This window comes from Nothobranchius furzeri, chromosome 10 (assembly GCF_043380555.1).
Source record: "Nothobranchius furzeri strain GRZ-AD chromosome 10, NfurGRZ-RIMD1, whole genome shotgun sequence".
Classification (NCBI taxonomy): domain Eukaryota; kingdom Metazoa; phylum Chordata; class Actinopteri; order Cyprinodontiformes; family Nothobranchiidae; genus Nothobranchius; species Nothobranchius furzeri.
Window position 1 is genome coordinate 53226634 of NC_091750.1, and position 16613 is coordinate 53243246.

A 16613-nucleotide genomic window follows, 5' to 3' on the forward strand; every position below is an offset into this window, starting at 1 on the left:
ATAACTCAAGAGAATTCAAAACACATTTTGAGCAACTGCGCTCAGAATAAAGAGTCCCTCTTTCTTTGAGAAGTTTCAGTAAGTGAAATATAAATTGCTCGTCTGAAATCTCTCCCTAGGCGGTGCTTACTGATTTTCTAGTCCCTACTGGCAACTTCCACCAGCCGTTCAGGGGGAGGTGCTAGTTCGGACTCCGCAGTAGTTTCTGGAAGGAACCGCATGTGCATCATGGATAAAGTAAGTGACCTGCAAGTTTTTTTTATTCTTGTGTTTTTACCGACTGCTTTCAGCCAATGGAAGAAATGCTGAATTTATCTCCCGATAATAAAATAAAATAGAGTGTTACAGATTGGAAAAAATTGTCTGTACGCTTTTTAATGCAGTGACTTCACAGTGGTTCCTAGCTTGTTAGCTTAGCGTCATTTACACTGTAGCCGTTTGGCTAATAGGCTGAGAGCTTTACGACATTGTTAAACGCAAAACTAATTTTAAACGCTTAAGAATTTGCATCCCTTTACAAGCAGACTGAGTTTTGTCGTTGACGTATAAAAACACACGCACGGTTTAGCTAACTAGCGAGACAAATGACCACATTCATTGACGAGCTGTGAAGCTAACGTGCAACTTTATAAGTCCGTAAACACCGAGACGGTCTTTGCCCACTTTTGTTAATATAACTGTGTACTCAGAAACCAAAATATGGTTTTAACACGCTGTAAGTTATTCTGGTATAAGTGCTTCTAAGTAACGCGAGTTGACAAATCTGTGTACATCTTCCGGTTCTATTTCATGTATACTGTGTTTAAGAAGGTCTTATTATAAAGTCATCGTTATACCATTTTATTTGTATTAGAGTTTTAAATTGGACTAATGTGACATTTTATTTTAAAATATCTGACACGGTTAGTTTGGAATTGCTTTAGCGTCCACCCCAGCCTGAGCGAAGACCGGAGGATCTTTCTAGATGCTCACGGCGCCACTGTCTAGGCGACAGGCCGCAAAGTCGAATTCAAGTGTCGCGAACTGTCGAAGTTTTTTGTTTGTAGACTTCTGGGAATTTCCTCGTGTTTTCACAATTAAGATGACCTTAATTTTTCTTTAGTCATTTTTCTTTCTTGCATGAATCCGACAACACTTCATCCCCTAGGCACCTTCTTTTTATAAAGCAAAATAAAGCATTTTTCTCAACATGATGCAGCGGATGGACTTGGTTAAAGCAGTATAAACAGTCAAAGATTGACTAAAATCTTAGCAAGAGTTTAATTTTCCATAGAGAACCTTTGTGCAAGACTGCTTAAAAAATGCTGGTGAAGGTTCTCAGTCATCCGGGTCATGGTAATCCAAAGAATAAAGACAACTTTATTAGTTTTATTGTTTTTTTTTTTTTAAGTGGGTTGGCTTCTCATGTGAGGAGCTTTGTCAATTTTGTCTGGAATACACACAGTAGAGGCTAATGACATCAGGGGGTAGGGAGGAGGGGTATTCATAGGTAGTTTCTGCGCGTTATGGGCTCGACACACGGGAGGCGACAAACGACGGCGATCAGCGAAATTTGTCGCTGTCGCTTTTATTACCTGACACACGAGAGGCGATCCGCGGCCAGCGGCAAAGCCGTCTACACGTTCTGTTCCATGGCGAAATCGAAACTTCCGTTGTTTTGCTTGGCTGTGTCAGGTTGGAGGGAATTAAGGTTATTTAAGCGGTTCAGAGTTAATAAAGTGGTAGATATGTTTCACAAGGTGCTGCTAGAGTTATGTGAAATCTAACTTCTGATTTTACTATATAAAATAATAATAATAATCAACTTCTCCATGTTTGCTTGGAGGTGTACGGAGCATCCTGTCCGCTCATTGGTCAGTGAATGAAACCTCCGTTGATTGGTCCTCGTCCGAGCGACAGCGATGAAAAGTTGAAAATATTTCAACTTTCTGGGATTGCGTTGCTGGGTCGCAAGTGCACGAGCGCAAAATTTCACACGCACGTTTTTCGCGTTTCGCTTGGTAGGAGCGAGACCCGCGATTATCGCTTTGTCGCGCATGTCTCATTGAAAATGAATGGAGGAGAGGCGATGTCGCCTCCCGCGTGTCGAGCCCATAAGGCAACAATAGACAGCCACAGTTAATAAGCTTGACCCTCCCATATTCCAGTCAGAATTGGCAAAGCTCCTCAGACAAGAAGTGAAACCTCTTCAAGAAGTCAAAGAAGTCCAGTTGCCTTCATTCAAACCCATTTGGACTGCTTAAAAATGTAAATGAGGTCTATCTGTGTTTACACTTAAGTTAATATTAGGGCTGTAGCGAAGCCTCGACTACGTCGACGGCTCGATTCTAAAAATTTGTCGACGTCAGATCCGGAAGTCGACGCACCGCGCCCACTTGTTGCATCCCCAGGAGTTTGTAAATAGAGGAGGAATCTGCCTGTTTTTCCTCTAGTTCGCTCTCTTCTCCGCCTTCACTAACATCTCCGCCAAATACCGAAGACCCGGAACAACGTCCGTCCACTACTAGATTATTTTCCTGTTTTGCCCGCCTTCGTCTCCCGGCAACGGACAACAACTTCCGGGGTCAGATGCGCTGCTTCGTCTCTACCGCAGATGTAGAACATCACCGGGAGCGCTTCTCCCTTCATTAAGGAGCTTCTTTCAGACATTAGGAGAGCTGTTTTGGTGGTAGCAGTCTCTCCTCCGTGCTGGTCTGTTTGCTGCTGGGTGTTTTTGGTTTATTTAAACTTGGTAACTTGAACTTAGCGTTGGTAAAGCTACTGTTAGCATCTTCGCTAACAGCTTCTTGCGTTGGGATAAGCTGTTACGTTTTGGTTTAGAGTTCATCTTTTTTGTGGTGTAGATCTCCCTTTTATTACATTTAGAGTGTTGTGGGTTTTCGGTTTAGTGTAAAATATCACCTTGAGTTTGGTTTAACCCGTAACACCACTCGCCTCACGCACATAAGTGACCAAAACAAAGCAGCATGGAGACACTCCATCTTCTACCACCTCTCAGGCAGCAGCCTGCACTCCCAAGTTCTACATGTCACCAGAACATAACCAACCAACACAATAAAAGCAGCGTTATACAAAATGGAAGGCCTGTAGTGTTTCTTCTCTTACAGTAAGAATTTATCAATTTTTTTGAGGAATTTATTTGAGATTTTCTGGTTTTTGTTAATTGTGCAATAGAAAAATAATCATTACATTAATTTTCTAAATAGTCATTAGAATAGTCGACTATTCGATAAAATAATCGTCAGAATAATCGTTTTAAAAATAATCGTTTACCCCCAGCCCTAGTTAATATGTAAATCTAGAATTTGTATTTTATTGATGCAAAGTAAAGCTCATTAAAAGCAAAGTTTTGTCACATAAGGTGAAACTTTAATGATGATAAAGCTGTTCAGTGTTCTTTCTCCATTGCTTTTGGACCTGTTGGGGTCAGTTTCCTTTTTTTATTGTCTGCCAGTAACAGCTGTTGATGTTCTCTTTAGTTGGGATTTCCGCTGGGGATTCCACACATAAACATTTAAAGGGGAGGTTTTGTAAAAGTGTTTGTATGTTTTGTAGGTGTCAGCATTGAAAGACCAGGGCAACAAGGCACTGAGTGCAGGAAATATTGATGAAGCTATTCGCTGCTACACTGAAGCTTTGACCGTCGATCCATCAAACCATGTGCTGTTCAGTAACCGCTCAGCTGCCTACGCCAAAAAGGGCAGTTATGAGAACGCTCTCCAAGATGCCTGTCAGACCATCAAGATCAAACCCGACTGGGCCAAGGTCAGGCATCCTTCTGTCATAATTCTGTCTGATGTGTTAGAATAAAAACTAAACAGCATCTGAAATCGAACAAATTTATTCACCTAGGGCTATTCTCGGAAAGCTGCAGCCTTGGAATTTCTTGGACGATTGGAAGATGCCAGAACAACGTACCAGGAGGGACTTCGCCACGAGCCGAGTAATCAGCAGCTAAAGGAGGGTTTACAGAACATCCAGGCCAAACTTACAGGTACAAGCGTTTGGTTTTAGAGTCTATTATCTAGGGCTGCAGCTATAGAATATTTTAGTATTTGAATATTCTATTGAATCCTCCATTGATTAATCGAATATTCTATTTGACGACATTTCACAGGATTATGGTATGCTGCTAAAAATATAATTAAACCACAAAATTATATAAAGGGATCAAAAACGTATTCAATTTGTCGTCTAGTTTCCTCCTTCACAGCTGATAGGTTATACTTTATGGAACAAACTCTGACTTATATTTCATTAAAATGTTTGTTTTAATATCACCCATCCTTGTCTAAACATATCCAAATAAAATCACATATGATCAATAGAATTTAGTTATTTCAATAATATGTTCAGTAGTATGCCACTGGAAATGCTACTACCATTTATTTTTAATTTCTATTAGTAATAATGTAATGTTGGCATATGCATTTTATTATGTACGAGCTGGCAACATAATCCAGTTAAAATTGTATTCAAATGTAGAAGCTTTGTGAATTACATGCTACAATGGTTTGATATTGATCTGCGTGTGTGTGGCACAGACTTGAGTTGCTGACTCAGTAGCAACAACCTGCCTCCAGGTAGCAGCTGCAGCGGTTCTGCTCCATACCACTGCAGACATCCACACATAAGCGGGATGGTGGGAATTTTTCTTCCGCTTGTAGAGTTTAGTCATTCACAAGCATCTTTTTCTGAACTCCACTTGATCATGAGCGTGCTACGTGCTAGCTTAGCATTAGCTAATCTGCCTGAAGTTAAACTCTTGATCCCAGACTGTGGAACGTTTCTGCTGTTTACTATGGTTTCTGTCTTTGCTGGTTTCTTTATTTTCCTCCACAGTACCTAGATCAGGGGTAATCAATGAAAAACCCAATAGGACCAGTCCTTAAAATTTCTTTCATAACGAGGTCCAAACCTCATGTGTACCTCACCCCATGGCTTGCACACATGCGTGCATGCATTCTGAAGTCTCATTTGTGATTGCTAACAAAAAGTTGCTCGTCCTTCAGCAGAGAAATCGATGATGAACCCTTTTGCATCGCCCAACCTGTATCAGAAGCTGGAGAACGATCCTCGGACTCGTGAGCTCCTGACAGATCCCAGCTACAAAGAGCTACTGGAGCAGCTTAGGAATAAACCATCAGAACTCGGAGCGTATGTGCTTTTATTCGTTGTTTTTTATTTATTTATCCTAACCATTTGTATAATAAAACTGAAAAATCAAATAAAACCAGTCGTGGAAATTTGTAAAATTTATCTTCTTATTTGAAAGATGGTCCAGTGTGTGGCGATTTACTTTGACGAATATTAGAATACTGTGCTATTTAACATTCTCTTATTTGTCTCTGGCTTTGTAGGAAGCTGCAGGATCCAAGAGTGATGACTACTCTGTCTGTGCTCCTGGGCCTGAACCTTTCTGAGATGGAGGAGGAAGAGGAGCCCACACCTCCACCTCCTCCCAAACCCAAAGAAACTCCTCCACCACCTCCAAAAGAGGAGGACCTCCCTGAGAACAAGAGGATGGTAAAGTGGCTAAAAATCTAAACATTACATCAATCTGGTGTTGAATTATGTTTGTTTTTAAGATGATGCATATTTGTAATTTTGACAGGCTCTGAAGGAGAAAGAACTCGGAAATGCTGCATACAAGAATAAGGATTTTGAAGCAGCATTGAAATATTATGAAGAGGCCGTTAAGCACGACCCCACCAATATGACGTATTTATCCAACCAAGCAGGTTCGTTCCCACTCATGTTGGTGAACTAAACAAGCCACACACATTTGGGCTCGTTTGAAAAAAATTCTAATTGTAGATGAATTCTATATTTTAGTAAGTGTTTATGCTTTATTATTTTTTATGTTTACAAGCATTCTGCTGCTACAAACAAACTTTTTTTCCAACATAAACATCCTGCATGCTTGTAGGACACTTGCTGATCTCTTGGTAATATAACTGAATGTGAATGTGTTGCTCTTGTTTTAGCTGTGTATTTCGAGATGGGCGACTTTGAGAGATGCAGAGAGTTTTGTGAGAAGGCCATTGATGTTGGCAGAGAGAACCGAGAAGATTACAGACAAATCGCAAAGTGAGTTTTCTAAAGGACTTTATTTTTTCTGGTTCCTGAAGAACCATTTGTCTTTCTAAAACCAAAAACCCAAAGTGTCCAGACCTGGACTATAGATTTACAGAAACTCAAGCATTTGAAATATTGAAGTCTTGTTTTGTTATTTGCAAAATTGTTTTCAACTGGCAGAACACCCACCAGCGCATATAATAATAATAATAATAATAATAGTAATAATAATAATGGAAGATACATCTGTTTTTCCTTTGTGCCTAACCATGGTGTTTTTATGCATCAGATAAATAATTAACACTGAAAATCTTTTACTTTTTGGTGATGGCGGATAATCTTTATGAGCCATTTACTTGGCTACTAGATCAGACTGTCTAGTGCAGGGGCCGGCAACCTGTTCCCATCAAACAGCCATTATTACCCGTTTCCCACAGTAAAGAAAACACTGGGAGCCACAGCAGTCGCGGCGTTTTGGGTGCGCCTACCGGGCCTGGGCAGGTGACGCTTTTTAACGCGTCACACGTGTCTCCTTTTAAAGCGTGTTTAAGCTGTTCAGAATACAAATCCAGGCTCTCTCGTTGGGATTGCTGTAATTAAACCGTACTGAACAAAACATTAAACAATGTTGAAAAAGTAAAAGGATCCGATCAATTCACTTTTTCCCAAATTTACAGTGATGGCGATAATGGTGCAGTGCGCATGGCTCTGGTGTTATGTTTCTCTTTGCAACAGTCTTCAGAAGAAGGTGAAACCGTTAAATGACAGAGTTTGCATTGACCGGATATTTCCTGTAGTTGTCCGTTTATTTTGATGTAGAAACCTCAAGGCTGCAGGTACGCTGACATTTTAATTATGCACATCGCAGAGGTAGCTGAATCAGTCAAGAAAAGATTTCCACCAGAACACCTGAGCATCATACTGGACACTAGGGCTGTCGCGGTAACCGCAAAAATGAAATATCGCGATATGAAGAAGCCCACCGCGCTGCATCATGCGCCACGGCGCGATTACTGAACTTGGTTCAACTCAATGATGCATGTTGAGAAGGATGGCTGCACTGGTATCAAAACGAAACGTTACTTCGCTCCTGTGGGAGCACTTTGGTTTTCAGTACATCAGCTGCTGCGCAGCCAGAGTCCTTGGCCGAGACGGAGCTGCCACCAGCGGCAAAAATAAATAAATAAACGCTCGGAGACCTGCTGAAGTCCCGGACAAGCACTGCTTCTGCAGCCGTCCCGAAGAGAGTTTGAGCCGAGCTGGAGCTCACTCGCTACCTGCAGGAGGAATGCATCCACCCTAAAGAAAACCCCCGTGACACGGTGGAACAACAACCAGGAGAGATTCCCTTTGCTCGCCAGAGTCGCACGCAGGTACGTGTGCGTTAGTGCAACGAGCGCACCATCCGAGAGGGTTTTCAGTGTTGCTGCAAATGTTGCCACCCCTCTCAGATCCTCTCTCAAACCGTAGTTAACATGCTGGTTTTCCTTGTGGGTAACAAGGACGTGACCGAGCTATAAATCACCGTCATTCGTGTGTGTGTGAAAGTGAAATGATGGTGCGCCCGCCCCCCGGCGCGCGCGCGCGCTCCCGGTACATGTAATTGTTTATGCTTGATTTTAAACAACTAAACAAAATGGGGACTTGTTTCTTATTTGTTAGATGCTGCAGCCAAATTTGCATTTAAAAGTTTAACCTTCTCCTGAATTTTGTTGTTTTTAAGTTCAGTCGGACTCCGACTGTCGGAGAAACAAGCGTTACTGCGATCTGCGTTGTTACTGCCCTTTGATCTGCATTCAGTAAAGTGTTATTAAAGAAGGCACGGCAATTTTTAACCATTTTTAAATGTGTAAACATTATGTTTAGATAGTACTGCAATAAAAAAGTGCTGCAATAATATCGCACACCGCAATATTAAGCCACCCTGAATCACCGCAGGGGGAATTCCTCAATCGCGACAGCCCTACTGGACACTGTGCTCAGCACAGCTCGCTGTCAGCGTGCGTGTAAGGTGGACAGCAAGCTGAAGATGTGGAGAGAATTGGAGCGCGTCGGTAACTGGCATCATCAAAATCGAAGCGCATGCGGGAAGATTCATCTCACTGAATCGAATGTTTTCCAAACCCTGCTTCTCAGAGAGACTTGTCACTTAGAAAATGTTCCCTGGTTATGAAACTTTGGCTGAAAAACGCTTGTTCCTGTCTTCATTGTGGTGACACATCCATGAGCCTGTCTGAGACAAAAGTCCAGAATCTCATTTTCTCTTCAGCTTATAGACATTAGATTATGTACAAGCAGGTGACATGTCATTTCAGGTCATTATCGTTTTTGTTTAGATTTTAAAAGATTACATTTAGAATTGGCGTACAGATAAAACATTTATGTAGTAAAATAAAATACATTTAAATTCAATATTCAATCATTTTACAAGCAGAAAGCCGCATCAGATGGATGAAAGAGCAGCATGCGCTCCAGAGCTGCGGGTTGATGACCCCTGGTCTAGTTCATATACAGTGGTGTGAAAAACTATTAGCCCCCTTCCTGATTTCTTATTCTTTTGCATGTTTGTCACACAAAATGTTTCTGATCATCAAATACATTTAACCATTAGTCAAAGATAACACAAGTAAACACAAAATGCGGTTTTGAAATGATGGTTTTCATTATTTAGGGAGAGAACAAAATCCAAACCTACATTGCCCTGTGTGAAAAAGTAATTGCCCCCCTTGTTAAGAAGTAACCCAACTGTGGTGTTTCACACCTGAGTTCTATTTCTGTAGCTACCCCCAAGCCTGATTACTGCCACACCTGTTTCAGTCAAGAAATCACTTAAATAGGAGCTGCCTGACACAGAGAAGTAGACCAAAAGCACCTCAAAAGCTAGACATCATGCCAAGATCCAAAGAAATTCAAGAACAAATGAGAACAAAAATAATTGAGATCCATCAGTCTGGTAAAGGTTATAAAGTCATTTCTAAAGCTTTGGGACTCCAGCGAACCACAGTGAGAGCCATTATCCACAATGGCAACAACATGGAACAGTGGTGAACCTTCCCAGGAGTGGGCGGCCGACCAAAATTACCCCAAGAGCGCAGAGACAACTCATCCGAGAGGTCACAAAAGACCCCAGGACAACTTCTAAAGAACTGCAGGCCTCACCTGCCTCAATTAAGGTCAGTGTTCACGACTCCACCATAAGAAAGAGACTGGGCAAAAATGGCCTGCATGACAGATTTCCAAGACGCAAACCACTGTTAAGCACAAAGAACATTAGGGCTCGTCTCAATTTCGCTAAGAAACATCTCAATGATTGCCAAGACTTTTGAGAAAATACCTTGTGGACTGATGAGACAAAAGTCGACCTTTTTGGAAGGCAAATGTCCCGTTTCATCTGGCGCAGAAGTAACAGCATTTCAGACAGAACATCATACCAACAGTAAATATGGTGGTGGTAGTGTGATGGTCTGGGGTTGTTTTGCTGCTTCAGGAACTGGAAGGCTTGCTGTGATAAATGGAACCATGAATTCTACTGTCTACCAAAACATTCTGAAGGAGATTGTCCGGCCATCTGTTCGTCAACTAAAGCGATCTTGGGTGCTGCAGCAAGACAATGACCCAAAACACACCAGCAAATCCACCTCTGAATGGCTGAAGAACAACAAAATGAAGACTTTGGAGTGGCCTAGTCAAAGTCCTGACATGAATCCTATTGAGATGCGATGGCATGACCTTAAAAAGGCGGTTAATGCTAGAAAACCCTCAAATAAAGCTGAATTACAACAATTCTGCAAAGATGAGTGGGCCAAAATTCCTCCAGAGCGCTGAAAAAGACTCGTAGCAAGTTATCACAAATGCTTGGTTGCAGTTATTGCTGCTAAGGGAGGCCCAACCAGTTATTAGGTTCAGGGGACAATTACTTTTTCACACAGGGCAACGTAGGTTTGGATTTTGTTCTCTCCTTAAATAATAAAAACCATCATTTCAAAACTGCATTTTGTGTTTACTTGTGTTATCTTTGACTAATGGTTAAATGTGTTCGATGGTTAGAAACATTTTGTGTGGCTAACATGCAAAAGAATAAGAAATCAGGAAGGGGGCTAATAGTTTTTCACACCACTGTATGTTGGTCCTCCCTAAACCAGACAGATGTCAAAGCGTTGTCGTCTTTGCTTTTACTGTTAAGCTTTTACCAAGTAAACAATCAAACCTTCTGCTGTTCTCAGAGTGTTTAATTGTCCTCAATATTCAACCTCTAAAAAGAGCAAAACAGCCAAAAAGTTACATTTTTAAGGGTTCAGTCGATTATTAAATAACATCTCACAATTTGTCCTGTTTTTTGTACATTTTATGGTCGGAACACATTTTTGTTACCTCACAATAAAAAAAAATGTGGCTACGAAAATCTGTCAATGCTGTCTGAAATGACTCCTTTGTCACTGAGACATCTCCATCCTCTTGTTGTTAGGGCTCTGGCTCGAATCGGGAACTCGTACTTTAAGCAGGACAAATACAAAGAGGCAATTCAATACTTCAACAAGAGTTTGACGGAGCACCGCACCCCTGACGTGCTGAAGAAATGTCAGCAGGTACGGTTTGTTTGTGATTTGAACAAAGGCTTGTTTTGATGATTGAGTAACACATTTACCGACTTTCTACCTAAAGGGTCTCAAAACCTTTAGTTCCTAAAATTAAACCCAAATTATAAACATTTTTATTATTAAATGGGACCTTTAATGCAGAGTTTGTATCTCTGTTCCTGCAGGCAGAGAAGATGCTGAAAGAGCAAGAAAAACTAGCCTACATCAATCCGGATTTGGCGCTGGAAGAGAAGAACAAGGGCAATGATGCCTTCCAGAAAGGTTTGTGAGCTCGTTGGGTTTCTATTGGGCTGAGTTGAAGGACTTCAGTGAAGAAGACTACTCTCTCTCTCTCTTTCCTATTTCACAGGAGACTACCCCTTAGCCATGAAACATTACACTGAAGCCATTAAAAGAAACCCTAATGATGCCAAACTGTACAGTAACAGAGCTGCCTGCTACACAAAGCTGCTGGAGTTTCAGCTAGCTCTGAAGGTAGAAGCTTGTTTTACACGGATCTATCTTCCGCTTGTGTTTGGTAGTAGGGTCGGTAAACAAAACGTTTTGGTTTGTTTCTCAGGATTGTGAAGAGTGTATCAAACTGGAGCCAACATTCAGTGAGTATTTACAATATAGTGTTGGACAAACATGGTATGTAGGGTCATTTGTTTTATTTTCACAGCTATTAAAACCACGTTTGATTACAGTTAAAGGCTACACACGTAAAGGAGCCGCGTTAGAGGCCATGAAAGATTATTCCAAAGCTATGGACGCCTACCAGAAGGCCCTCGAGCTGGAATCTTCATCCAAGGTAGTGCACACCACACATGGAAAAATGTGTCAGAATGTGTTTGTTTTTCACCTCAGCAATTTATTTAAAGCTTGTCAAAGTACAAGTAACTAGAAATGTAGCATTTTTGTGTCTCCAACAACAGTTGCAGCTCAGTTAGATGCTTGTCTAAGTTAATCTTTCGGGGCAGAGGAGTTAAGTACTCGCCCCGCTCCGTTACCGGAGGGTTGCAGGTTGGCGCCCCACAGAGTCTTGTGTAGTTGTGTGTTTGAGCGAGACACTCACCCACTTTACCTGCTGGTGGTGGTCAAAAAGACTGGCGGTAGGGCTGCTCAATTAATCAAATTTTAATCCCAATTACGATCTGAGTATTGAACGATTATAAAAACAAAACAAGCTGATTATTTGCTCCTCCCACTTGCGCTGCCCTGAGTTGCAAACAAAGCGCTCCTCCCACAGTGTTGCCAACTTGGCGACTTTGACGCTATTTCTAACGGCTTTTCAGACCCCCTTCTTGACTTTTAAATCTTAAAAATACCTGGCGAACACCTCAGAAACATCTCTGGTAACCCTTGGCTACTTTCTGGATAACTGTCATCGACATTTCCTGCAGGTTAGCTAAAAACTCCGCCTGCGCTTCGGACCGTTCTTCAGGACATTAGGAAAGGGAATGATGTAGTGATGTGTCGGTTGCTAAAGAAACGGCTCTCTGTTGGATTAACCAGAGGGAGTGACACACACACCGTAACTGTAGGCTCCTGAGCCACTAAAAACGGCTAAGTGCGGCACGCTAAACACACGTGCAGCTTGCCCCTGATTGCTATGAGACCGGGTTGGGGGGTGGGGGGTGCAGCTGTGGTTGGGACAATTATTACATTAACTGATGGACTTGTAAATAAATAGTTTATAAATAAGGTAGAAACAGGTAGAAATAAGTTCCTCACGCTGATAAATAACTAACCTCTCTGAGGACACGGTGCTAGTGCACTCTCTTACAGCACCTTGACAGGACTCAATAAATGTTATGCAACATTTTGTGAACATCAATTTATTTGCATTTATTTGTTATAAATGCCACTGTATAATTCTTGCTGTCAGTATTTGCAAGATATTGGTATTTGGGTCTGTACTGGTTAGACTTAAATGAGTTAAACCAAGGTCTATAGCCCTTGGGTCATAAACTATGAGCTATAAGTATATTGGTCTTTTTATACTGGGAATCAGGAGTTATTTTAGTGATCATCTTGTTTCTTATTTATTTTTGTCCTGATTGTGCCCCGAACAATTTTATGACTGAATAAAAACAAATAAAATTAACATAAATTGATAAATAGTCTTAAATAATCGAGATCTCAATTTCAGTCACCATAATCGTGATTATTATTTTTGCCATAATCGAGCAGCCCTAACTGGTGGTGCCTCGCTTCTGTCTGTGTGCCCCAGGACAGCTGTGGCTACACTGTAGCTCATCACCATCTATGAGTGTTGTAAAGTGCCTTGGGGGGTTCTACAAATCTAGAAGGTGCTACATGAATACAGGCCATTTATCATTCAGAAAAAATACACCTTTTATCAAGTTCACATAAAATTCCCCATTTGTAATATTCAGAATGACCTGAGTTCAATTTGAGATGTGGAAAAACAGCCAAAAGTAAACTTTAGGTATCCGTTGGCATTCAATTGTTTTTCAACATTTTATGATGTAAAAACTATTTGTGAGTCAAGCACACACTTGGTTGTGTAAAACAGACATATGGTGCACATTGAGCTGAATATGCTGGTTATATTCCTGAAGGTTCACTGACAGTGGTGCAGTGAGTCAACCTGGAGATGGAGGACATGCTTACGTCATTTGTTCTTCTCACTATTTCTGCACCATCACCCTACTTTGTCTTGTGACACTCTTCAACACTCGGCAATTTTTGCAGCGCCAGGCTAACCACTGCTGGGATTTATTTCTGTTGAAGTGGCTGCAACAATTTACCATTACAAAATGTCAAAGGTCACACATATTAAATGTGATTAAGTCAAATATAAGTCACACAACACCAGTTGTCAGTCTATAGATTCACATATATGGGATGACTTGCCAGGCTAGGTGAGTGAAAGAGATGAACAAGTCTAGTTTTGGAAGGAAGTAGGGCCGCCACAAACGACTATTTAATAGTCGACTAATCACCAGTTTTATTGACGATTAGTCGACTAATTGTGTCATTCGTAAAAGTATAACTTATTGCACCAGGGTGCTCTAATCTATCCATCATTAGCTTCTAGTCTGAAGTGTGATCAGCTATGTGCCATCTAGTAATAAAGACTAGATGATCGCTTATCAAACAACTTTTAATTAACTTGGTAACCTGTTAATACAAATGCTACAGTCACATGGAGGTAGGCACCTAAAACCAAAAAAAAAAAATAATAAAATTGTACACAGAGATGACTTGTGTTCACAAGAGGCATGGTGGCAAGGTTGAAGTGCTTCATCTTCCGATCTTAACTCAGGAAATAGCAGGACACACCAAGGTATGCCTCTGTAGCACGGCTGGTCCACACATCAGCAGTCAGGGACCATCAACAGCTCTGAGGGTCTGCTTCACCGTAAAGATAAAAGATATTAAAGTTTGTTTATTTACCAGATGAATAACTGTTATATCAAATAAAGTAGGTTAAGATTTAACACAAAGAAAATGTTTAATGCTTAAAAAAATATTAGTTTGATTGTTCAGTCAGCAACCTTTTTATTTGATCATAAAATGCATTATATTCTAGTATTTATGTTATTTGTGTCCAGAGAGAAACGGAGACAAAGACGCACACACACACACACACACACACACACACACACACACACACACCCCACCCCCCTTAGAGGTTGTTTCGTATTTCTTTTCCATCATGCTGGTGAAATGGGATCGGCCATGGCATTCTGGGTTTGATCACTGACCATGGACAGGAGTCTGGTGCCCAACATGCTCACAATGGCCTCTGTCAGAACGTTAGTTTACAGAGGTGACTCTGTTCTCCACCATGACTTGCTTCCTTTTAAGGTGCTCGTGCATCGCTGATGTGCTCCCATGAAAGGAGGGTTTCACTTTGCAGAGTATGCAATCTATGGGCCTTAGTTTTGTCTTTGTATAATGCTCCCAAACTTTTGAGCTACGTAGCCGAGTCGCCATGTTTCCTTTGTCCCGTGATGAAGGCTGATCTGGATGGTCACTACTGCGCATGTGCCTTGAGCAGAAAGGCAGGAAGCAACCGCCGAACATGCCGCAGCATTTGAGATTGAAAAATGCTCATAGAATAAACGGCGCGTCGACTGTTAAATTAATAGTCCACTATTTTGTTTGTCAGTGTCGTCGTGGCGAGTCGGCTAACGTGGCAGCCCTAGAAGGAACAGTCCACTTCCTTCTAAAAAGAACTTGGCTGCATGATATAATTAGTTTTTACGTTGCGTCTGAGCAAACTGCTCACGTTTCTCTCGACTCAGTAAAAACAGACGTTTTGTCTTAATGACATTCACAAACACCTCGACTAAAGCTCAGACACCAAAGAGCTGCTTTAGTCACTGAATTGATAATAAAACTTTTATGTGGTCAAGTTTTCTAAAGTGAGTTCTGAAGCTGTCTGTGTCAGTTAAAGTAGCTCAGAAAGTAGGTCCTGTGTTGTAATCTCGGTCATAATCTCAATAATGGACTATAATCTCAAACAATTCAGCAAACCTACTAAAGGGTGGCTGATAAGAGTCAAAGTGTTTCAGTGACAAAATCAGAATCCAGACATGAAAGCGGGACATTAAGAGAGCAGTGGCCTCAAACATTTATGAGCTTAAAACAAGCCAAGTGTGAACGTGATCTGACCTTCGTCCAACACAGCGACCATGTGCACTCTGTAAATCTGAGCCACATTCCCTCCAGTTGCCTGATTTGCTTTGCCTTCTGCGATGCAGGAGAGAGAACCAACATCAGTAGCTGCTGATGAGTTCCTAGCTAGCTGAAACTAAACCATGGGCTTACTGGGACAAACAAGCTATATGCAGATGACTAGATGTATCAGCTCTAACTCAAAAATGTTGAGTTCAAATAGTTCCTAATCTGCTCAGGGCGAGGAGGTTAGGCCATGTTGCTTGCTAGCTCAGGTTCAGACCACAGAAGTCTTCCTGTATTAGCTTCTGGTAGCTCGCCCCTTCAAACATAAAAAATAATCTCTGAAATCGATTGTGATTTGAACAAATGCTTTATTCTAGGTTTGTTAATTTATGTTACTCAAACAAACTGTTTTTTTTTTTTTTGCTGAGTCTGGGGGATTTGTTTTGATTGCCACATGTTCCCCCTCATCTGCAGGAAGCTTCAGAAGGCTTGCAGCGCTGTATGGTCAGTCAGGCCATGAGGAACGACAGTCCAGAGGAGGTAAAGAAACGGGCCATGGCTGATCCAGAGGTGCAGCAGATCATGAGCGACCCAGCCATGCGTCTGATCCTCGAGCAGATGCAGAAGGACCCTCAGGCACTTAGCGAGTATGTTTGCTGATAAATCTGACATTTCCTTCCCAGTCTTCTCCTGACATCACTAAAGGTTGATGTGGATTAAATATGTTTCTGTTTGATTCACAGCCACTTGAAAAATCCAGTTATTGCTCAGAAGATACAGAAACTCATTGATGTGGGGCTGATAGCCATCCGCTGATGTGAGCTGAGCTCGTCTCCTGTAAGGAATCCCTGAGGCGGAACAACATGCAGCTCCCTCTTAAATATTTAATCTTTTCTTGCCTTTCTATTCAAAATGATATCACTGATCAGTTTTTTTTATTTCATGTTCACTGCTTTGACGTTGTGGTGGGGAAGCATCTCGTATCTGCTCCTTATCACCTTGGTCAACATACAAAAAAAAAAAAAAGAACTGTACAGAGTCTGTAATGGAGCTTAAAAAATAAACATCAGAAACTGAACACCCATGTGCTCTATCCAAACAGGAAAATCCACCCTAAAGCTGTTCTTATGACTAAAATTAATAGAAAACAGAAGGCCTTCTGCCCAGAATGAGAGCTGTACAGACAGTTCTACTCAATGGTGTCTGTTTTTTCTGTTCTTTCCACTTCATCAAAGCTTTACATTGGATTTGTAAAACTAAATGTATTAAATCTTACAAGCATATTGGATTTCATTCTGATTT

General features: G+C 41.3%; 1 protein-coding gene across 2 annotated transcripts; it reads left to right on the forward strand.

Annotated features, from left to right (window-relative positions):
• The first annotated feature begins 117 nt into the window (after positions 1 to 117).
• stip1 (stress-induced phosphoprotein 1) lies at positions 118 to 16389 on the forward strand. 2 transcript variants are annotated; one of them, XM_015961199.3, is made up of 14 exons: positions 118 to 237; positions 3556 to 3765; positions 3853 to 3994; positions 5016 to 5157; positions 5361 to 5526; positions 5615 to 5741; positions 5988 to 6090; positions 10544 to 10664; positions 10841 to 10937; positions 11026 to 11150; positions 11236 to 11272; positions 11363 to 11466; positions 15786 to 15958; positions 16055 to 16389. In XM_015961199.3, exons 1-14 carry the CDS (start codon positions 220 to 222, stop codon positions 16125 to 16127), a joined length of 1638 nt encoding a protein of 545 aa, XP_015816685.3. In that variant the 5' UTR covers positions 118 to 219; the 3' UTR covers positions 16128 to 16389. The 2 variants fall into 2 exon arrangements, with proteins under 2 accessions (XP_015816685.3, XP_015816684.3); XM_015961198.3 differs by having other exon boundaries at positions 119 to 237; positions 5013 to 5157.
• Positions 16390 to 16613: the final 224 nt, after the last annotated feature.